The 20,624-nt window shown below is 50.7% G+C and overlaps 1 protein-coding gene across 5 annotated transcripts in view; it reads right to left on the bottom strand.

Moving 5' to 3' along the window:
- Positions 1 to 20,624, bottom strand: part of FBH1 (F-box DNA helicase 1) — a 48,112-nt gene that overhangs the window by 11,248 nt on the left and 16,240 nt on the right. For all 5 annotated transcript variants that reach the window (XM_045072381.1, XM_045072380.1, XM_045072382.1 and 2 more), the window contains 16 exons: positions 19,249 to 19,379; positions 19,008 to 19,143; positions 17,132 to 17,322; positions 14,561 to 14,653; positions 14,104 to 14,195; positions 11,961 to 12,129; positions 11,076 to 11,298; positions 10,306 to 10,393; positions 10,138 to 10,224; positions 9,292 to 9,428; positions 7,304 to 7,403; positions 7,089 to 7,210; positions 5,085 to 5,160; positions 4,290 to 4,487; positions 3,653 to 3,778; positions 1,763 to 1,869 (listed from right to left, as the gene is read on the bottom strand). In XM_045072381.1, the coding sequence (XP_044928316.1) occupies positions 1,763 to 1,869; positions 3,653 to 3,778; positions 4,290 to 4,487; positions 5,085 to 5,160; positions 7,089 to 7,210; positions 7,304 to 7,403; positions 9,292 to 9,428; positions 10,138 to 10,224; positions 10,306 to 10,393; positions 11,076 to 11,298; positions 11,961 to 12,129; positions 14,104 to 14,195; positions 14,561 to 14,653; positions 17,132 to 17,322; positions 19,008 to 19,143; positions 19,249 to 19,379 (2,076 nt within the window). The remainder of the gene's footprint in view (positions 1 to 1,762; positions 1,870 to 3,652; positions 3,779 to 4,289; positions 4,488 to 5,084; positions 5,161 to 7,088; positions 7,211 to 7,303; positions 7,404 to 9,291; positions 9,429 to 10,137; positions 10,225 to 10,305; positions 10,394 to 11,075; positions 11,299 to 11,960; positions 12,130 to 14,103; positions 14,196 to 14,560; positions 14,654 to 17,131; positions 17,323 to 19,007; positions 19,144 to 19,248; positions 19,380 to 20,624) is intronic.

The raw sequence follows: 20,624 nt of genomic DNA on the forward strand, positions 1-20,624 counted from the left end.
TCAACAGTCAGCTACTACTTAAGTTTTAGGGGAGTCAAGAGCTACCAGCTGTCAATGGTGAGGGGTACGGGTGGAGGGGAGTGTGGTTCTGTGCCCCTCACCCCCTGAAGTTCAACGGTCAACTGCATTTCTACTTCCCCCGCCCCGGGGTCCTAGCTCAGAGGTTAAGAACAGATGCTCTTATCTCTAAACCCCGGGGCCAAGTTCAGACCAGCCCCTGCCGCTGTCAGTAATGTTTTATAGGGACACCGCCACACTGACGCATTAACGACTTGCCTGCCGCTGCTGCTCTCGCACTCTTGGGGCAGAGTTAAGCCAATGCACCAGGGGCCATACGGCCTGCAACAGAGACCTGACACATTTACTGTCTGGCCCTTTCAAGAAAAAGTGTGCAAAGCTCTGCTCTAAGTCCTCTCTGGAAACTGCTGGTGACCCAGGTGCCAGTAAGGACACAACCCAAAGAAGGGCTCTGGCTCTGGGATCTGACACACAAGCCATCGCCCACGGTGAGGCCCCAGCAAAGCAAAGAATCCTGGCGAAACATGCAGCTGATTTCAAATTCCAGAAACAATCTATGGCCAGATGGGCCCGTCTAAGAGAAGCACAGAAGAAAAAAGTGCTACCAACACGTAAGGGAGTCAGTCTCATGCAAGAAGCTTTTGCTTTGGGACGGGTCCTGGAGTACTGGTCTGCAAAGCTTCCTCCTGGGAGGCTCTCACACCATCTTCCTCAAACACGGGAAGAGAAATCCTGTGTGTTGTCTTGGTCATTGTCCAGCTCTGTGCCTGGAATGCAGGCTGGGGGAGGGCAGGTGTTCTCTGGCCACCAGGTCACCTCTGGGGCCTAGGAACAGGCGCTGTTCTGTTCTGAGCATCAGGGTTCTGTGTCACCACCACTGACAACGCTAGGACTTCCAGACCATGTACGAAAAACCGATTACTGCCCCACACCACCGGCCCGCCCCGAGGTGCAAGGCTGTTGGCGTTCACGGCTCAGACTCCACAGCTCCCAATAGTCCCAGCTCCTTGAGAGAGCATGAAATATGGCGCTTCGGCTGCACAGTCTTTTCTGTGCTCGAGACAACAAAGAAAGTAAGAGTATTTACAGTAACTTTTCCACTGACGTTTTTGGTTTTTGGCTTAAGTATTTTTGGTTCAGGGAAAGATGGACCAAGTAGCCACTGTGAGCTCAGACTTCTGTTCTCGTTTTCAACAAAACTGAAAAGACTAACCGGCTTACACCCCGACCTGTGAAGGGGGGAGCAGGTTGGTTTGTAGGGGATGAAGCGTGAGCACCGACACTTCCCTATATCTTAGCTCTTGACCAGAGGCCTGGTGCCTGAATATTCCTTCTCCCCTCCCCAAGGACATTTTCCTTGGAAGAAGTCTGTTGGCGGTAGCAGCAGCTGCCGGTTCAAATGACCTGGGGAAAGGGAGGGAGGAAAGCAGACGCAGGACACATTCCGGCGGCTGGTGTCTCCCCCAGACTGCTCAGCACAAAGTGAGCAATTAAGAAACACATCAACAGTGGAGATTTCTAAAAGAACTTATAAAACTGAATCAGGAAAGAATTAAGAGAACCCGCATTTTTGTCTCTCTGATTACAGCACTTCTTGCAGCAGCCATAAGCCCCAAAAGAAGCCCTTCTCTGCCAGCCGGGGATCCTGAACCAAAGGCCTTCCCAGGTCACAGACTGATCCCTTACTCAAACCCAGCAAACTCTGAATGTTGCTGAAGTAACTTGTGCTACTGATTCCTCTTACCCCAGCTAAAGTCAGAATGTTCTCCAAGGATTTGGTCATGATGAGACGCTTCTTGGCACGGGTTACTGCAACATACAGTAAATTCCATTCATCCTCAGAAAACGACTCTAAAGAAAGTGAAGGGAAGAAAGGTGTCAGCTCAGAGCCTGCTGATGACATGTGTGTTCGCCTCTACACGCTCACTACCCCTCCCGCCCCCCCTCCCCCACCAAGACCTGCTGGCTGCACACACAAACTCTTCCTCCAAACACCAACTCCAAAAACATATGAAACCCAACAGACTAGTGGCATGAAATACTGAGTTTTAACCTTTGCTGTGACTGGTACATCCCGGAAGCCCGTTCACAGGTTGTCTGACACCTGGGAGGGTCTCGTTCATCCCCCAGACCTCCTCATGACAGCTGTGGGGGACTGACAGGGACACTGAGGCTCACAGAGGCCAAGTCACAAGGACACATGGGCCGAGGCTGAGCAAGGGTCTGTGAGCAGAAGCCAAGGCTACTTGCCTCCAAAGCCACGTTCTTCCCTTTCCCTGACACTGTCTCTGTCTCTCTCTCTGGAAATGTCTTGGGCTGTCATATGACAAGCAGAGAAAACAAACACGTCCCTCTACTGTGTCCTGGAAGCCTGGCCCCGACAGTCACCACACCCAGCATGGCCGGGAGAACATGGCCCTGAGCCACTCATCGGTGACCACGGTAAAAGCCACCAGACTGTGCACTTTAAATGGACAGATTTTATGGTATGTGAATCAGACCCTGATAAAACGGTTATAAAACAAAATATAAAAATATGTAAACATGCAATGGCGAGCAAGGAAAAAAAAAGGGTAGTAATATATTAAATAAACCTTTCTTCTCCAATATGGAGCCGCTGTTGCCTTGGGCCACTCCGCTGCCCCACTCGGCTCTAACCTACCTTCAGCACCACGTCTCTCTCTGTTAGGAATACATTCATCAGAGACCAGGAGTTTGTACCATTTCTACTCACAGCCTGCCAATGTAGGCTACACCCCAAATTCTGAGTCCATAGTCAGCAGAATGTTTGTTTGTTTGCAGAAAAACTTTACATGGTTTAATTCTAAGATTCAAAACCAAAATGACTACACAGATGCTCAGAACATAACAACTTGCCTTGAGTATAAACTTACATAAAAGCAAACAAATGACACAAAGTGCTTACTTTTTTATGAATTTCTGGCCTCTTTAAGTAAAAAGGAGATTTAATTTTAAAAAACTACACTTTGGGGGGGGCACCTGGGCGGCTCAGTGGGTTAAAGCCTCTGCCTTCGGCTCAGGTCATGATCTCAGGGTCCTGAGATCGAGCCTCGCACCGGGCTCTCTGCTCAGCGGGGGGCCTGCTTCCCGGCCGCCCCCCCCCCCAGTTATGATCTCTGTCAAATAAATAAAATCTTTTAAAAATTAATTAATTAATTTAAAACTACACTTTGGGGATGCCTGGGTAGCTCAGTCGGTTAAACGTCTGATTCTTAATTTCAGTTCAGGTCACAATCTCAGGGTCCTGGGGTCGAGTCCCGAGTCAGGGGCTGTGCTCAGCGGGGAGTCTGCTCGAGCTTCTGTCCCTGCACTCCTACCCGCCCCCACATGTGCCGGCACACTCCCTATCTGTCTCTCTCTCTCAGATAAATAAAGTCTGAACAGCAACACCTGTGGGGAGCAGGTGAATTGTTTCAAAGCTCCGTGAGGCTGGGCAGCCAGCATCTGTGGTGAAAAACCCGGAGCTGAAACAGGACCGCCGCACCCGCACCCTGGGAGCTAGGAGGTGTCTTTGCTTTCCTTCTAGAAGGGTCATGCCAAGAGGCCTCCACACCCAGCAGAAAGCAGACGACAAGGGAGCCCCGCGGGCAGGCAGCGCACAGACGTGTCTCACCGACTCGGAAGTGGGGCAGCTGCGCGAGGTTGTGCCTGGCACACGGCACTTTCACAAAATCATCCAACACGTGCACGGTGTCAAACTCCAAGCCTTTGGCCTTGTGCACAGTGCCCAAAATGTACTCTGGGTTCAAAAGAGAGCGCACGGTTAGGTGGGGGCGTGGCAGGGGAGGGAAGGAGAGGGGGAGCTCCTAAAAGCAACGGTGCTGCCAGGACCCTTCCTTGCCCACGTGTTGCTCAGGGGACAGCGGTGGGGGTAGGGAGACAGGAAACGACAGGAGACCAGAAAAAGAGAGGGAGAGGAACATGAAAAGACGGGGAAGGAGCAACTTGGGCGTAGACAGGCCACTACCTGGGAATCATGTTCCAGAGCTGGCGGGGACTGGCCCAGCCCTGCAGTCTGCAGGCAAAGGGACAGAGCCACGGGAGCCCTGAGCCACTTGCCCGCAGTCCCACCCGGAGCAGACCCCACGACAGAACGGAAGGTGCGTAAGGAAGAGCACCAGCTCTGCTCCCCGTCCCCCAGGCTCTGAGGCGGGGGTGCCACAGAGCCCCGCTGGGCCCCCCGGAGACCCAGGAAGAGGACCGTCGGACCGCCCTCCCGCCGGGAGGTGAGGAACCCCTGTCCTCCTCACCTGCGAAGTCCAGGTCTTCTATGTGGCACCTCTCGATCCTTCGCACGAGGTCTGGGATCCTGGTGTTGTATTTCTCCACGACCGCAATCTTGGCCTCCAGCTCCTTGTCCTCGGCCGCCGTCACATACCTCTTGAAACCACTAAAGCCTTCTTTGTGCACCCATCTTCTAATGAATCTGTCCTTAATAACGAGGTTCTCTGAGGAGAACACACACTCGGGTTAACACAACAGGCCACACTAGGCTACGCGGCAGCAGCTCCACATTCCTAGCCAACAGCAGCACAAACCCGGGGGGGATCCAGGTTCTAGTCCCGACTGCATCACTAACCTGCTGTGTGACCCTGGGCAAGTCAGAAAGGACCTGTGCTTTAGCCTCTCCGTCTCCAAACAGGATCGAGGGCCCAATACTCGACAGCCTCCCCTACTTCACAGGGATGTGAAACAGCGCAGTGTGGAAAGGAACTATGCTACAGGATGTTAGGAATGACCGTCTGAGCCCATGCGGAGGTTTCGGCGGGTAAAGGTGCCCAGGCAGACAGAAAGATGGTGAGGGAAGACAGCCTAAGGGACCGACAATAGGAAGAAGCGCAGACTCCTGAGAGAAGCGTCTGGAAAGTGCTCTCAGGATCTCTGTGAGAGGCAGCCTCGGGCATCCCACTCTTGATGGGAAGAGAGCCGCCCTGGCCCCCTCCTCCAGGAGGAAAGTAAGATCGCTGACGCAGGGCGAGCCCGAGCCTTCTCCCGTCCCTGTCACCAGCGCTTCTGCCCACTGCATTGGCCAGGAGGCTACTCACGTTTCTTCCGCTCTTCCTCCGGCTGAAGAAGGATCCAGATATCAATGATTCTGTCCAATCCAAATGATTTAATCCCCTGAAAAAGTTTTTTGGTGGGATTTTTTTTTTTTTTTTTTGTTTTTTGTTTTCCATTTTGTTTTGTTACTGTTGTTTTAACAAAACAAAGTAAAGCAAGCGTAGAGATGGAATTCTGAAATGAGGTGTTTTCGTGGAAACGGACCTCAATTGCACCCAAAGCACACAGCGGGCGACCTCCTCGAGCACGAAAGCACTAGCCACCACGTGGCCTGAGCACTCAGGAACCTCAGACGCTAAGTCTTGGCTGCTACCTCAAACTCTTCTTCCATTTAAACGTTTCTTTTCTTTTCTTTTTAATTTATTTGACACACAGAGAGCACAAATGGGCAGAGAGACAGGCAGAGAGAGGGGGGAAGCAGGTTCCCCACTGAGCAGAGAGCCCAATGTGGGGCTCGATCCCAGGACCCTGAGATCATGACCTGAGCCGAAGGCAGAGGTTTAACCCACTGCGCCACCCAGGCACCCCCTTCCTCTATTTAAAAGAAAGGGGAGGGCAAGAACCCGCTGCACGCTGCTTTCTTGCCCGAAAGGGGCAACTGAAACCATCCACCTTCCAGAGACAGAAAGATGGCCACGATGGAGGCCATGGGGACACCTGAACACAACATGCGGCACGTGACACTTGCCGCTGTGTCCCTGGAGGAAAGGACTGCGCTAGAAAATGTCTACAGGTCCAGACTGCTGTCTGTTCTGGAAGGTTAACTCCTGCAGGAGGGGGCCCGCCTGGGTCACAGTGTAGCCCTTTCTACCCAGAAGCACACGTGAACACGGCCCGGGGCCACAGTGCCACACTCCAAGGATTTGTCCTCATTTGGGCAAGAGACACGTAAACCGTTAACATGAAACAGAGACCAAAATGAGCCCACACGTGTTAGTGCTGGAAAGCAGAAGTGATCCTGAGTGTGGACACATGCTTCAGATGACACGTGGGCGTGACGGAGGGACAACTGCCTACTGTGCCATGCCTGGCGCAGGCCATACCCAAGAGTGCTATCTTCTTACAATGACAAAGGTCCCCGCATTACACTACGGTCACTACATGAAATACTGCAGTCATTAATGCAGCGAAAGGGAAGACGCTTACATGTTGAGTAAAAATTGCACAAGTGTGTGTGTGCCCTGTTACTGCGATGATGCAGAAATGTGTGTCTGTAAGAACACAGATATAAATAGCAAAAGGGAAAATTATTATCTGAAATCCTGAGATTAAGGGTGATTTTTTTTTCCTTTTAATTTCCAGAACTTCGGGAACTCGGCTGTAGAATCTCTATCGGTAAGAAAAAGAAAACCCCGACTGCCTTCTGATTCCAGTTCACTGGCTGTGCTCACTGGGTGCCCACACAGAGCGAGCCCCCAGAGCCCACTGTTTTTCATAAAAGGAGTGATTGTCTTTTGGTCGTGTCGCTTTGCTCTGAAGAGTTAGAAGTGTCATACACATGTCACTTCCTCCTAACTTCCCCGTGAACCAGGTAAAGGAAAGGCATTATTTTTGTCTTAGAGATGGAGAGAATGAGGCACACGGAAGCTGTGACTTGCCACAAGCCACACAAAGTTAGTGACAGAACCAGATCTAGAACCCAGGTGTGCACACCCTGCATGCGGGCAGCTCCCTCGTCCCTACACTAACGAGCACCGCACACCACCACACTCGCAGGCAGCCAGCCGGCAGCCTCGCGGGGAGAGCCAAAGAGGAGAAGGGCGCTAGTGCTTTTGAAGAGTGGAAGAAGATCCTCAGTCCTCGCTGGGTCTTTGTAGGGACGTTGGGCTAACGTCAACAGAACGGCCGGGACAATGCCTTCAGCCACGGAGCAGATGGCGCCCAAGACCCCAAACGCTTGCTTGCGTCACAACCCGAATGCAGCCGACTATGGTCACCGGCTAGGTCTGTGTCTGTGCGGGAAGCAGCCGACAGAAATGTGCTCTTACCCCGATCAGATGGATCCTCGCTGGGACTTCCCCTTCCGTCACCCGCACAGCCTCATCAAACACGTTGGCATTGGTCCGGGACAACAGGGCCACCTGACCCTTGGCATCACCTCTAATGCCACCTTTTGGGAGAGAGCGCACACTCTGAGGCCAATCCCAATAAACAGGAGAACTAATTTTGGAACAAATAAATGAAGAGGAACCGAAAGCCTTACTCTGATGGTTTCCTCCAACCAAAGTCTTTTTCCTCACTCGCTTACAGACATCCAAGATGGTAGCTCCCACGTACGCTATTTCCACGCCAAATCGGAAACTCTGTGGGAAAACGACAAAACAAATGGAGTCAGCAACCCCTCCCTGAAGCAGGTTAGCACGTTTCTGCCCCCACGAGGTCCCAGCCTTGCCAAACCCCACTGCTGATCCCTGACTCACCCTACCTGGAGAGGGGGTTTGCAAAGTCCCCACTGTAAACCTGCTCACAATCCAATGACCACTGGCTTGACTCCTAAGCTTTCGAAACTGCAGCTGCCTTCCCGGAACCTTCGGGATACCTACCTTTACCCCTTACCCCAGATCCCAACCTGGGCAATTCTCCCACCGCGGGACCTAGACTGGTTTTCTCACCGCTGCTACCAGCCCAGCTCAGCAACCCGAACTCCACGCCTCACCCACTCAGTCTCCCCCTCCCACTGCCAGATGCGTCTCTGCGCCTCTGTCCGACTCTTTCCCACAAAACTTTCATGGGGCCGCACCCTTGCTACAAGACAGGAAGAGCAGCACAGGGGAAAAAGGTGACACATGCCCTCCAAACAGGCCTCACAGCCCGGACAGCTTTGTTTCCTCTCCTGCCCCAAGACCAACGGAAGACTTCTGTTTTAAGCAAAGCTACCCTTCCTTCTCAATCAAACCTAATGAAAAAGTGTAAATTATACAAGGGGGAGGCGCGCCTGGGGTTTTCTCCCCTCACCTCAGAGACCTCCCTCAACATTAATTTAAAACCGCTGCCCACACGGCCAGCCCCAAGCATCCTTCCTGAACATTCCCCGCCCTCCCCTGCCTCGGCACACGGCCAGTCTCCTACCCTTCACAGCATGGCCCCACACCCTACTTCTTTGATCAGTGCAGCTGGAAAGACACCATTTGTCTCCAAACTCATGGTACTAACTGCCCTTTCCATGCATTTACGACTTAAAGTAATAAACTACCATGTGCTTTGGTGAACATCAATAAAACTCAGGAAAACACAAGACTTTGGATGAACAGTACTGTGAGGTTATAGCATCACTCCGAGTGAGCCGTAACCCAAACATAAAATAAAATATCCATGAGTCCACACTGATATAAACAAATGGTTGAGTAAGTAAGTAAGTGGGAGAGAAGATACAAATCTTCTTTGCAGAGGATTTCTCCATAATTTATGCAGCTACCCCGGCAGCCTCCCACAGACAGGTACTGGGAAAGGGAGGACCGTGACAGCTTTCTCAGACAGCCGAGGACGCCCCGAGCTGTCACGCTCCTAGTGGCAGACACAAGTTTTCCAAATTCTCGTTTCACTTGAAAGCAAGAATTTTATCTTTGGCAACAAACATTTGTCGGTTGTTTTCCTTGAAGTCACAGCTCACTCCCTTCATTTTTGAGAAAATGCCAAAGACCGGAGCCTGTCAGCTGTTCCTTCACGTACCAACAGGAACGACACACAAGCGAAGCGGGCTGAGCTCCCAGCTCAAACCCAAGAGCGCCCTGGGTCCGGGAGCCCACACGCTTCCGTGCGCAGCCGGGCTTCCGCCACTCTGGCCGCTTGCTCACAAGGATCCCAGAGACGCACCCAAGGGCCAGCAGTCCATGCTGTCCGAATGCTGTCACCACAGGACGTCCCGGAGCGAACCGCCCTTGTCTGTCTATCTGACCCCGCGTGGGTCGCAGGAAGAGCACGATGACGGCCACACCACGTGGTGCCACGGCCCCCACCCCTGGGAAGGCGTCAGCGGTGCAAAGGCGAGCACAGGGAGGACGGCACACGCAGGCGTGGTGAACACAGAGGTGACTCTGCAGACCCCGAGAACCACAGAGAACCAGTGCTTAGAAGCAAGGATCTGCTCCGTACTGGGCGCCTGGCACAGGGGACCCGCGGGAAAGCGAGGGCGGGGAAGCGCAAAGCTTGCTTCTACGGTTCTGGGGACTCGGAAGCAGAGGGAGCTCTTACCTGTGTGAGATAGAAGACGTGCGTGTGAGGGACTGTAAACAGAGCATTGACTGCACCACGGAAGGTATAGATCTGCTGATGTGGGTCCCCTACAAAGATTTTCCCACATGGCTGAGACAGAACTATGTTCATGATAGCTGCAACCAATAAGAGGGACAGTGAAAGAGCTGAAGGAACGCCGACTCAGAGCACAAAGATCCCATATTTACGACCGAAAAAGATGAAAATGCTTCATGAAACGAAGCCAGGGCACGCTGGACAACGCGCTTGTCCTTCCCTGCGGCATACGCAGGCAACGCAAAGACACAACTGTATAAGGGACAAGAGAAACCACTTGTGAGCCTAGGAATGCAGATCATTTTTAGTCCCAGATAAATGATGGAGTCTTTAAAAAAAAACCACATAAGCAAATAAAAAATGAGGCGAATTGTCTTCTCTAACATTGTAACTCAAAGCTGAAAAGGGACCCCCGAGAGGCACGCTAGTTTCTAACAGCCACTTCGAAAACACACACACTGTCCGCTCTAAGTTGACTAGCTGTTCCCACTCAGCCTGAGTCCAGGGCCCAGTCGCCGGATGGACTGTGCTTAGTCAACATTTTAAGAGTAACCGAAGCAAAACACTAACAGAAAAATAAATCTGCTTTGAGTTGAGGGGCGGGGTGAGGACAACTGCTGAAATCCACAGTCGAGTAACAACGGATTTCTGTGTGACTAAATTATCATCTGTGCCTCTTCCTTACGACCAGTAAGAGTCACCAGCTCATGTCACATGTGTGTCCTCTTCCATAATCATGGTGCTGCTTCTACGTGTCTGAGACTACGGATGTCCGGAAGAGTTTATCACCTGGGGTACAGTCTTGGGCCTCGTCCACAAAGATGGCGTCAAAAGAGGCAAGCAGAGGCTTGCTCAGCTGCCAGAGTTTCAAGTAGCCTAAAAGAGGGGAGCGGCAAGTCAGAACTCGCAGGCAGAGCAGCCACACTGAACGGGAGTCAAGCAGGGGCACGGGCATACCATCGTGAGTCATTTGGTAAGCCTCTTCTTTGCATTCCCCCAACTTCCGCATGTTGTCCCAGAGTCGGCTGGCTTCAAGGACACCGTTCTAGAAAGCAAGTGATACGGCAAGTCACAGTTTAAGACCCTGGATAAGACCCCTCCTCAAATCATGTTCATTCTCACATACAGACGTCCGAACAAAGGCACCATCACAACACGGTGAGGCGCAGTCACCTCCCTAACCTTCCTCCGGCTCCACGACAGCCTTAGCACAATGTCAAGTGCAGAGATGAGTAAGAAGCTGGGGCCGTACCAAGCCCAGGGACAGACCATCGCTCAAAGAGTACAAGATCTGGGGCAGGGGTGGGGAGGGCGGGGAGGAGAGGGGGGAAAAGCACAAGATATGATGAGCCAGAAAAGCTGGATTAGCTCTCTAGACTTGCGACTGACGACTAAGCCATACAAAGAATGGCCAATGACTGAAAAGACAAGAAAAATCCACAAAGAGATTCCTTATTTTTAGATTCGAACCCAATGACAAGCTCCGATAAGCCTTGGGTAGGAGGAGCCTCATCTGTTGAATTAGGAGGACCAGCGTGCAAATTAAGTAGAAGGTCTCTGAGTCCGCTTCACAGAAAACACGCCAGCTCACAGCCAGCACGACGGGCCTGCGGTCCGGGAGTCCGACGTGCCGGCAGTTTGGAGGAAGGCAAGGCGAGCAGGACAGAGGATCACGCCAGCTCTCCTCCAGCCTCCATCCCTGGCCGTGAGGAGACTTAGATACTCACCAGCTTTTCACTCTGTTCAACCATGACTCTCTGTCCTTGGCTGTTCCTGCACCAGATCGGCACGTGATCGATAGTGAGCTCTTCGTCGGCCGAGGCGAAGAAGTTCTCTAAGGTCTTACAGACGAGCTTGGCCCGTATGAATCCGCCTTTCCCTTCAGCAAGGACAGAATTGACCATGAAGGGGGTCAACTTGAAGAGATTCAGTTTCTTCTTTAATTGGTACCTGTAACACGCAGCCCAAACGAACGGTATTTGACTGTCAGCACGCGGTATTTCGGTCTCCCCTTCCCTACAGTGACACCACCTGGCCACGTTAAATGTCACAACAGGTTAGGGGAAAACAAAAGCCAGACAGGTTGAGCAAGGTCCATGCAGGATGTAAAACGGCTTCATCCGGCTTTCAGGGACTCTCAGACAACAGCCCAGAAGAGGAAGTGGCTCACGGCAGATGCCACTGCTCCACGGTGTGGACTAGACTCCCAAGAGGTCCCTGAGGGGACACTCGAGTTCCCTGAAGCCCTCCCATCCCAGGGACCTCCCATCCCAGGCAAGTGCACGACCGCCGAGTCTCCCCCACCTCGTCCCAGGGAAGCCCATCCGTCAGACTGCGGAGAGCCTGTGCGCCAGACCAGTCCTTCGGACTCTCTGCGCCTCAGTTCCGGAGAAATGAGAACGCCCCCTCAGTACGACACTACCATCTGCAAACAGCGCATCTTTACAGGGTGGAAGTGCAAATCACTACGCATCTTTCCGTCCCCTGCCTGTAAGCGGAGCGGGAAGCACTCCACATTCCCAGCGTTGCTGTGTCTGAGTTCCTATGGAATCGTGACGCTCACGACGGGAAAACCAGGAACTGGACAAAGACGGCGGCAGCACAATGCTCACTTCCGCCCGACGTGCCCATAGGCCATGGAATGGAAGGTCTTGCAGATGACGTTGGCGGGAAAGACGAGCTCGGCCTGCTTTGCGATGCTCTTGTTGAACGTCACGTACAGAAACCTGCTCTGGGACCACTTTTCAGCATACTTGACCAGCGTAGAGGTCTTCCCGGTGCCTGGGGAAGCCAAGAGGAAAGGAGGTGACCCTCTGCCCGGGAAAAGCTGTTCCAAAGGATGCCCTAATGAGGTCTTACCCGTGTTTATCTTATCTTCCGCTAGAGACCAGACCAGTGACAGGTTTCTCAATGCTGATAAGGGGCTGTGAAAAGAGCAGGAGATTCTAAGCCCGAATAACCTGGGCTTGGCTCTCGGCTCTAGCCAGCTCCGGCTGAGCAGGGAAGGACGGGCCTCGGGACCTCACTGACCATGGGTGTGCCCCTCAGCCATGCCTGGGTAACGCTGACCTTGCAGGTCTGGCAGGATAAAGCAATCATCGAGGCACCCTGCAGGGGAACTCAGTAAGAGCAGCTGCCGCTGTCCTACGCATCAGTCGCGATCCAAACGCAAGAGCGTGCAGGTGAGATTCAAGAATGCTTCTGGTCCATTCTGAGCTCTCCGGCACGCCCTGCCTCTCCACCGTTCATTTCCTCAGTTACCATTCACTGAACAAATACTCACGAGCACCTACTCCACGCTCAGCTGGATGCTAACTAAGCACTGGGAGTATGCTAAAAACAAACAAAAAAATAAAAACAAAACAAAAAACCCCATAAAGCAAGATTCCTTTACTACAATCTCCTCGGGAATACAATACCAACACAGCTGAAACAATGAGAGCACAACGAGAGTATAATGAAAACGCAGAAAACCAAAAAAAGAATATGAAGTTTGGAAACAAAAAAATCACCTGTAAAAGTAGAAAAATGGTACCTCTTTCCCTCCCTAACAGGGCTACTGTGAAGTCTAATGACACAGTGCGGAAGTGTTTATGAAATGTGTGTGTTGTCTATACTTATTAAATAATCAGATGCCAAAGAGTTTGTATAGACGATCAGTTACAGCGAGAGTTCAGAGGTCATATAGGGCTCTAAGGGCTCAAGAAGCCTCCACTAGGAAAAAGCCGCAGCGATGCGAGTCGGGGACAGCATGGCGAGGAGGGGGATGGGGTTGGGGGGCTGCTCTTGGAGAGACAGACCCAGCTGTGAATTCTACCTCCTCCACTTCTCCTCCTCCACTTCTGTGCTTATCTAACCTGGGCAAGTCATCGCAACTTCTCTGAGCGTCAAATCCTTATCCATAAAACAGAGATAACCAACCAACCTTCCAGAATGTCCTTAGGACTCAGCACCGCACCGGTACTGAACAAATCCTTGTTGTTGTTTATAGCAGGATATTTAGGCAGAAAAGAAACAGGAAGGAATTCCAGGTAGGAAAGAGTATGAGCAAAGGCTCAGACAAAAGGATAACCAAGTGCTTTGGGAGGCTCCAAGTGCAATGAGCTGACTGAGGCAGGAGAACTACAGCTGGCCTCATGGAGGAATGTAGGTTAGAACCCAGTGCTGGGAGAGACTCCCAGACTTTACGCAACAGAAATCAGAGAGCTACGGAAACCTGGCCCGCCCCTCTGTAAGCGATCCGTGCCTGAGCATTTACAATGATAAATGACCGGCTGGGTCAGTCCTGGTATCATCCCACAAATAAATGCCTAAGAACCATCTGTCCAACCAGGAACGCCATGTGGATGCTCCCTGGAGTGGCAAAAAACAAACAAGCAAACAAACAAAAAAACAAGCATTCCTTAACTGCTTTTAAAATCATTTAACTGGAATGCCTGGGTAGCTCAGTCGGTTAAGTATCTGCCGCCTTCCGCCCAGGTCATGATCCCAGGTCCAGGGATCACGTCCCGCATGGGGCTCCCTGCTCAGCGGGGATCTGGTTTCCCTCTGCTGCTCCCCCTCCTTGCTCTCTCTCTCTCTCTGACCAATAAATAAAAATAAAATCTTTAAAAAAAAATAAAAATAAATTATTTAACTGCAGTAGTTGGACAATAGACCAAGGTAAAGAAATTCTGGCAGGGAGCAGGGAAAAGGGAAGCAGGGGTGAGAGGCACGAACCCGGCGCCCCAGTGCAGGAACGGTGAGCTCCCTCACCTGCAAACGCCATGATCTTTACCACCTGGAGAGGTTCCATCTTGTGGCTCAGAATCAGCTGCTGTTCATGTGTAAGCTGGATGGTTTTCTTGCTGTAATCATTATAGAAGAGAAATCAGAAAAAACAAAGGAATTCCAAAGACCAGGTGACGGACTGTCACAAAGCAAACAGGCAGACTGGAGGAAATTAACCCAACAAAAGGCCTCGCCTTGGGGTGATAAACATATTCCAAAGCTAGTTTATGACGTTGGTTGCACACGCAATAAATGTACCAAAAATCACTGGACTGTACAATTAAAATGGGTGAATTTTATGTCATGTAAATTATACCTCAATGAACTGTTAAGACAAAACACCCCTCCTCTGTAAGTATAAGGAGGAACTGAGAATAGAAGACAAAACACACACACACACACACACACACACACACACACACACAAGTCCCTATACACATACCCTGGCCAAACCGATGGTTCCTCTTTAACTTCTCTGGCCTGAGGACAGGAATTCTCCTGAAGATACAGGCAATAGAAAATGTTGTAGTGAATCCTAATAGGGAAAAAGCAGATTTAGAGATTTTCAAATTAATTAACAATCTCTATCCTGTTTTCTCTCAGATGTATTTGGACTCCTTACCATTTCTAAAAAGAAAATAGCTACCACCATTTTATAGGGGAAAAAGAAAAAAAGAAAGAAAGAAAAGATGTTAAATACACCTAGAGCTGACCAAAGCCCTCTCGGAAAGCCCAGCTCTGGGAAGGTGCCTGGCTCCAGTGTGTAACGGCGAAGGAGAGAGACCAGGACATGCTGTCTGGCGACCAAAGCACTAACTGTAACCCTAAGAGACAAACAATCACAAAAGCAGCAAGACCGGCTGAAAACAACTGCAAATTCTACTCAGAGCAGTGCGATCCTTGTTCGAAATCACCTTAATGTCACCGTGTCTTTCTCAGACTTCTTTGCCCTGCTCCCTGCTTCCTGTAAGGTGATGACTGGAGTAGATGCATGAAGAACATTCAGTCTTTAAAGGTCCCAAAGGAAGGATGTTACACAGAGAGCAAGATGTGATTACCAAGGACTGGAAACAGAATGGCCTCCAAGCCACCGAGAGGGGCCCATGACGACACGAAGCACTCAGCAGCGGCCCCGGAAATGGGCAAGCAGCCCGCTACATGCCACTTCGAAGCTCTCTGTGTTCACACTGACCCCAAACTCTTCCCCCTCCATCACCAATCACCATCACCCTCCATCACCAACCGCCCAAATTTAGCGCACCGCTTCCCATCCCCAGAGGGAAAGTGATCTCTGAGCACCATCAAATACCTTTAATGACACAACACTTCTGTCTCTGGTCATATTACCTCCCAGGTAAAGCAGGAAGAAATTCATAAACACAATAAAACCCAATAGATCGTGCCCTCCACTCCTCTTCTCTGGATGGAGAGAATCTGCAGGTTCTGAATCTGCACGTAAGAACGTTATTCACCACGTGTGTACTGTGTTGTACCAGTTAATCCTAAATCTCCTTGTCCTGTGCCTCAATGCCACAGTAGGGATACAATGTGACTGGCATTTAATAAACTGAAATGTAACTCAGAAACACAGCAAATACTCTGACATTTCTGGAGCACGTGTGTTCCACCCTTGAACTCCAGCAAGGATGCCTCGGCCACAGCTCATGGGGTCTCCCCAGCCATGCATCCCCCTCCAGGGCTTACGGATTCCAGAGAAAGGAAATCTCCCCGGGACTTCTGCTTCCCAGGACCGGCTGCAGTAGCACACCGCCCATCTCCAGGGGGGGGATTAGGGCGCCCTGACAGCTGCCCTCCACAGCCTGGACTTCATGCTGACCTCTCCCCAAGGTCCACGTCAGCTTTCCTCGTCTGGCCGCTGCCGGCCTCACCTAACTGTGGATCGTCTCCCTCTTCTTCACCAGTCTCGCCACAACAGACCGCTTCTCCTCCTTGGATATATTACATTCATCCCCGTCTTTGGACCCTGAAATTATCTACTCCTTCTGCTAAAATGCTCTCCCCTCAAATCTTAAAATGTCATTTTATTCATCTTTTTAAGATTTTATTTATTTGAGAAAGAGCGACAGACAGCACAAGTGAGCACGAGGGAGGAGCCAAGCAGGGAGCCCGACGTGGGATCACAACCTGAGCCACCCAGGTGCCCTTCCTCCCCCAATCTAACGCCGTGCTCCCCACCTCCCTTGCCCACTTCCCCCTTCTTTCTCTCTGAACCACTTGTCACTCACTACAATGTTCTTTTGAATTTTTTTTTTAAGATTTTATTCATTTATTTGACAGAGAAAGATCACAAGTAGACAGAGAGGCAGGCAGAGAGAGAGGAGGAAACAGGCTCCCCGCTGAGCAGAAAGCCCGATGCGGGGCTCAATCCCAGGACCCTGAGATCATAACCTGACCTGAAGGCAGAGGCTTAACCCACTGAGCCACCCAGGCGCCCCACTCACTAGAATGTTCTTATTCAGCGTGCTCACTCTCGCAGTCCCTGTCTGCTCTCTCTGGAACACAGTGCCCGAGGCCTGGACCAGCGGCTGACACGCAGCCTCAGATCTGACCCTCCGCCAGCTGCCCTGTGCACGCGAGTGAAACCACGACGGTCACTCTGAATGAACCACCTCCGTCTTAGAGACGGTGAGGCAGGCGAGACTCAGCCATAGTGCTTAGCTCCCCCCCAAAACAGAAATGGAGGAACCGAATCTTAACGCTTCCCTAGGAAACTGAGGCCACACAGCAAGGCAGAAGGCTCCTTTTAGCCAGGGGACTTCACGTCAGGCTTCAATAGCCTCGAGCGTCCACGGGCCGCAGCGCTATTTCCCAGCGGGGTGGCACTTCGTATCCGCAGAGCATGTCCGACCCTCCCAGCACCTGCCGTTCACCGTGTGGACTTGGGGTGGGGGGCCCTGGGAGAGCCACGGCGTGCCCGGGGCTAGAGCTGGGCGGCGCAGACAGCGCGGGCCGTGGCCGCGCCCGGGCCTGGCTCTTCCTCCCCCCGCTTTACCGGTTGCTGATGTTGATCCCCTTCTCCCTCATGGCGTAGAGGAGCACGGCGAGGCAGTACAGCGTCTCCGTGATGTCCGGCACCGTCACGGTGGAGCTGGGTCTCCGGAGGCAGAAGAGCAGCTGCCGGATGTCGTTCACGCTGCTGGACAGGAGGACGATGGCCGCCACCAGAGCCCACACGTTGACACCCTATGGAGGGCGGCAGACCGGGCAGGGAGAAAAGAACACGGTGAATGAAAACCCATCGGACAACCAGCGAGAAAGCCCAGGCTCGGGCGGCCTGGGCCGAGTGCCAACTGCCCACGCGACCTTCAGAAACGTCAGCCTTTCCCTTCACCCTGGATTCCTTTCTTTCATCGCTTCTGGAGTCCTTTGTGTCTTCAGTTAAAAAATATCAATGAAGGATCTAACAGAGCACCGGCCTAAAGGAACACCTAGCTCCCAACGTTCGTCTCCGAGTCGGGGTGAGCTTTCCTGTCCAAAGCGACTCAACGGGGTCCGAGAAGCTCACTGCGCAACTGTGCCGGCCCGGGAGGCCAACAGAGGGGCGACACAAAAGACGACAGTGGTCTTTCAGGGACAAAACCAAGACTGACAATTCCCTGGCATTAAGACATTAATCTACTACTTACTTCGTGTTATTATTTGTTAATTATGTTTTAATTAATACAAATTCGATGTTTTAACTAACATTATGTAAATGACTGAAAATGTCTTATTATGGATCTGTTTAGCATACTCCGTTTAGCAGTATCTAAGAAAATGTTCAGGAGCACAGAAATAGTCCAATACTGGAAAAGTATCTTTCTCATTCTTCACTTTACTACAAGCATCCCGGTTATAATTTCAGGGTCCTCTCACTCCAACCATCCTGTGAAAGAAATGACTCCCCACCACCACCAGCAATCACGTCACTAAAGGCAGAAAGAGCAGAAAACACACGGCTGGATTGCCAGCTTTCTGCAGGCTGCAGCCGGGCAGAGGGTGTACGGAGCTTCCGAGACAAAACGGAAGAATCCCTGATCTAGATAAGAAGCCACAAGTCCCAGTGAGGTACAACTGACGAGTCACTGAACCTTACCTCTGAAGCTATTATCACACTGTTTGTTAATTAATTGAATCTAAATAAAATAAAATTTAATTTAAAATAAATAAATAAAACTTTAAAGAATAAAAGGTCATCTGTCATATCAACACCCAAAGATACAGAAATGGTGAGCATTTCAGCATCTTTTCATCCTATTATATATAAGTGGTATATTTTGTAAAAAAAAAAAAAAAAAAAAAAAAAAAGAGGCTGAGTCAGGAAACTGGAAACTATTTCTAGCTTCCCAATTACTCATGAGTGTCTGCAGGAGAACCTTCATTTCTCTGATTCTTTCCAATAACCCACCTATTGACAATGGAATGGGCTCCCGTATAAAGAAATCCTTATTAATCAAAGCTTTTAGAGACCAGACAACCATCCTCTGTTGAAGATTCCTCCACAGAATGGGAAACTGGATTAAATGCTTTTTAAAATCCCTTGCACACTGAAGAATCTATAACAACATGGCCTGTTATTTCCATAACGGGACCAATGACGAGATTAAGGCTTCAAAGCAGAGATTAAAGGAAGACTTTGAGGAGAGCCTGATGGCACAGTCCGTTAAGCCTCCAGACTTTTGATTTTGGCTCAGGTCGGGACTTCAGGGCGGGGAGATGGAGGCTGGCGTCCAGCTCTCTGCTGGGCATGGAGCCTGGTTAAGATTCTCTCCCTCTCAAAAAAAAGGGAAAGAATTTGAAAATAGATCTAAAATGACCTTCAGCCAGACTTCATCTCCACTAGTCTTTCTGGAAGAGAAAGGGAGTGGCGTTGGCCTGCAGTCACTCACCGTGGCCGCCACGTAGAGATCCGGGAGGTGCTGACGCACGCAGGCCTCTGCCTCAGGAAGGAGGAGGTGATCCCTCAGACTCCACAGGGCCCGTCCAGGGTCCACACTGGGGGAGCATTTACTGGTGGCTGCATAGCTGTACGACAGTCACAGCAGAGTCCGTGAGAAAGCTGACCCCGAGGGCTAACAGGCGGGAAAGGACTGGAAACTCCGTCTTCCGCCCCGGAGAAAAGCCACTCACCGAATGAGGTTCAGCACACACAAGTCGGACTCTTTCTCTATCCCGTAGCTCAGCAGGATGCCGTCCACTTTGCTCACAGCTTGTTCCTCATTCATCAGGTAGCGATGATACAGCTTTTTCCAAGGAATGAACTGAAGGGGTTTTAAAAAAAAAAAACCAGAATAACATGCAGGCAGCGGCTGTGAGAGCAGATTAAGCCACTACTTATGGACGACCTTCTGACACTTGAAACGCACTTACAGCTCACAATTCCAAAGCTGAGCAAGGAGGGTAGAAACATTACACACGTTTTGGCTGGAAATGAGAACTGGGTCTTGGTTTTGGTTCCAACACTAACTTGACACAGAATCTGGGAAAAACTAGTGCGATTTCCCTGGTCAGGACACTGACAGCTCAGCATTTCAATGAAGATCAAATAATAGGAGAACCGTAGCTGGGACACCTGGGGGGCTCAGTCAGTTAATTGTCTGCCTTCGGCTCAGGTCACGATCTTGGGGTCCTGGGATCAAGCCCCACATCAGGCTCCCTGCACAGCAGGGAGTCTGCTTCTCCCTCTCCCTCTGCCCCTCCCCGCTGGTTTAGGCTCTCTTCTCGCTTTCAAAAAAAAAAAAACAACCCTGTGGCTATACTAGCATCAGACAAAAAAAGGCTCTACTTTGAAAACTATTCCAAGAGAAAGAAGATTATATAATAATAAACGGGCCAACGCACCAAGAAGGTCTAATAATCATAAGTATAAATGTACTAAGTATCAGAACTCCTCAATGAGGGAAGCAGACACGAAACCAAACGGAGGAACAGACAGAAACATGAAGTCCCAGGAGATTTCAGCGCTCCACTTTGAAGAATGAACAGAGCCGTCAGACAGAAGATCAATAAGGAAGCAGAGGATATAAACAACAGTGGACCAAGGGGACCTAACAGACAGATCCGGAACATTTCACCGCACAGCAGCAGCATATACAGCCTTCTCCAGTAAACATGGAACACCCTCCAGGACAGATAACATGCTAGGCCACAAAAACAAGATGAAATCAGAGGGAGACAAACCGTAAGAGACTCTTGACTCTAGGAAACAAACTGAGGGCGGCTGGAGGGGAAGTCGTTGGGGAGACGGGATAACTGGGGGAGGCGCATGTGCTGGAGTGAGCACTGGCTAGTACGTAAGACTGAGGAGTCACTGACCTCCACCTCTGAGACCAATAATGCATCATATGTCAACTGAATTTAAGTAAAATTTTTTTAAAAGAAAAAAACAAATTTTAAGACATTAAAATTGTAGAAAGTATCCTTTTTGATCACTATCCCACAAGTACGTGGAAATTAAATAATGCTCTTAAAACCAGTGGGTCAAAAACGAAATTAGAAAAGACCAT

The sequence above is a fragment of the Mustela putorius genome, unplaced genomic scaffold (assembly GCF_011764305.1).
Source record: "Mustela putorius furo isolate JIRA1106 unplaced genomic scaffold, ASM1176430v1.1 tig00004033_pilon_pilon_pilon, whole genome shotgun sequence".
NCBI lineage: Eukaryota > Metazoa > Chordata > Mammalia > Carnivora > Mustelidae > Mustela > Mustela putorius.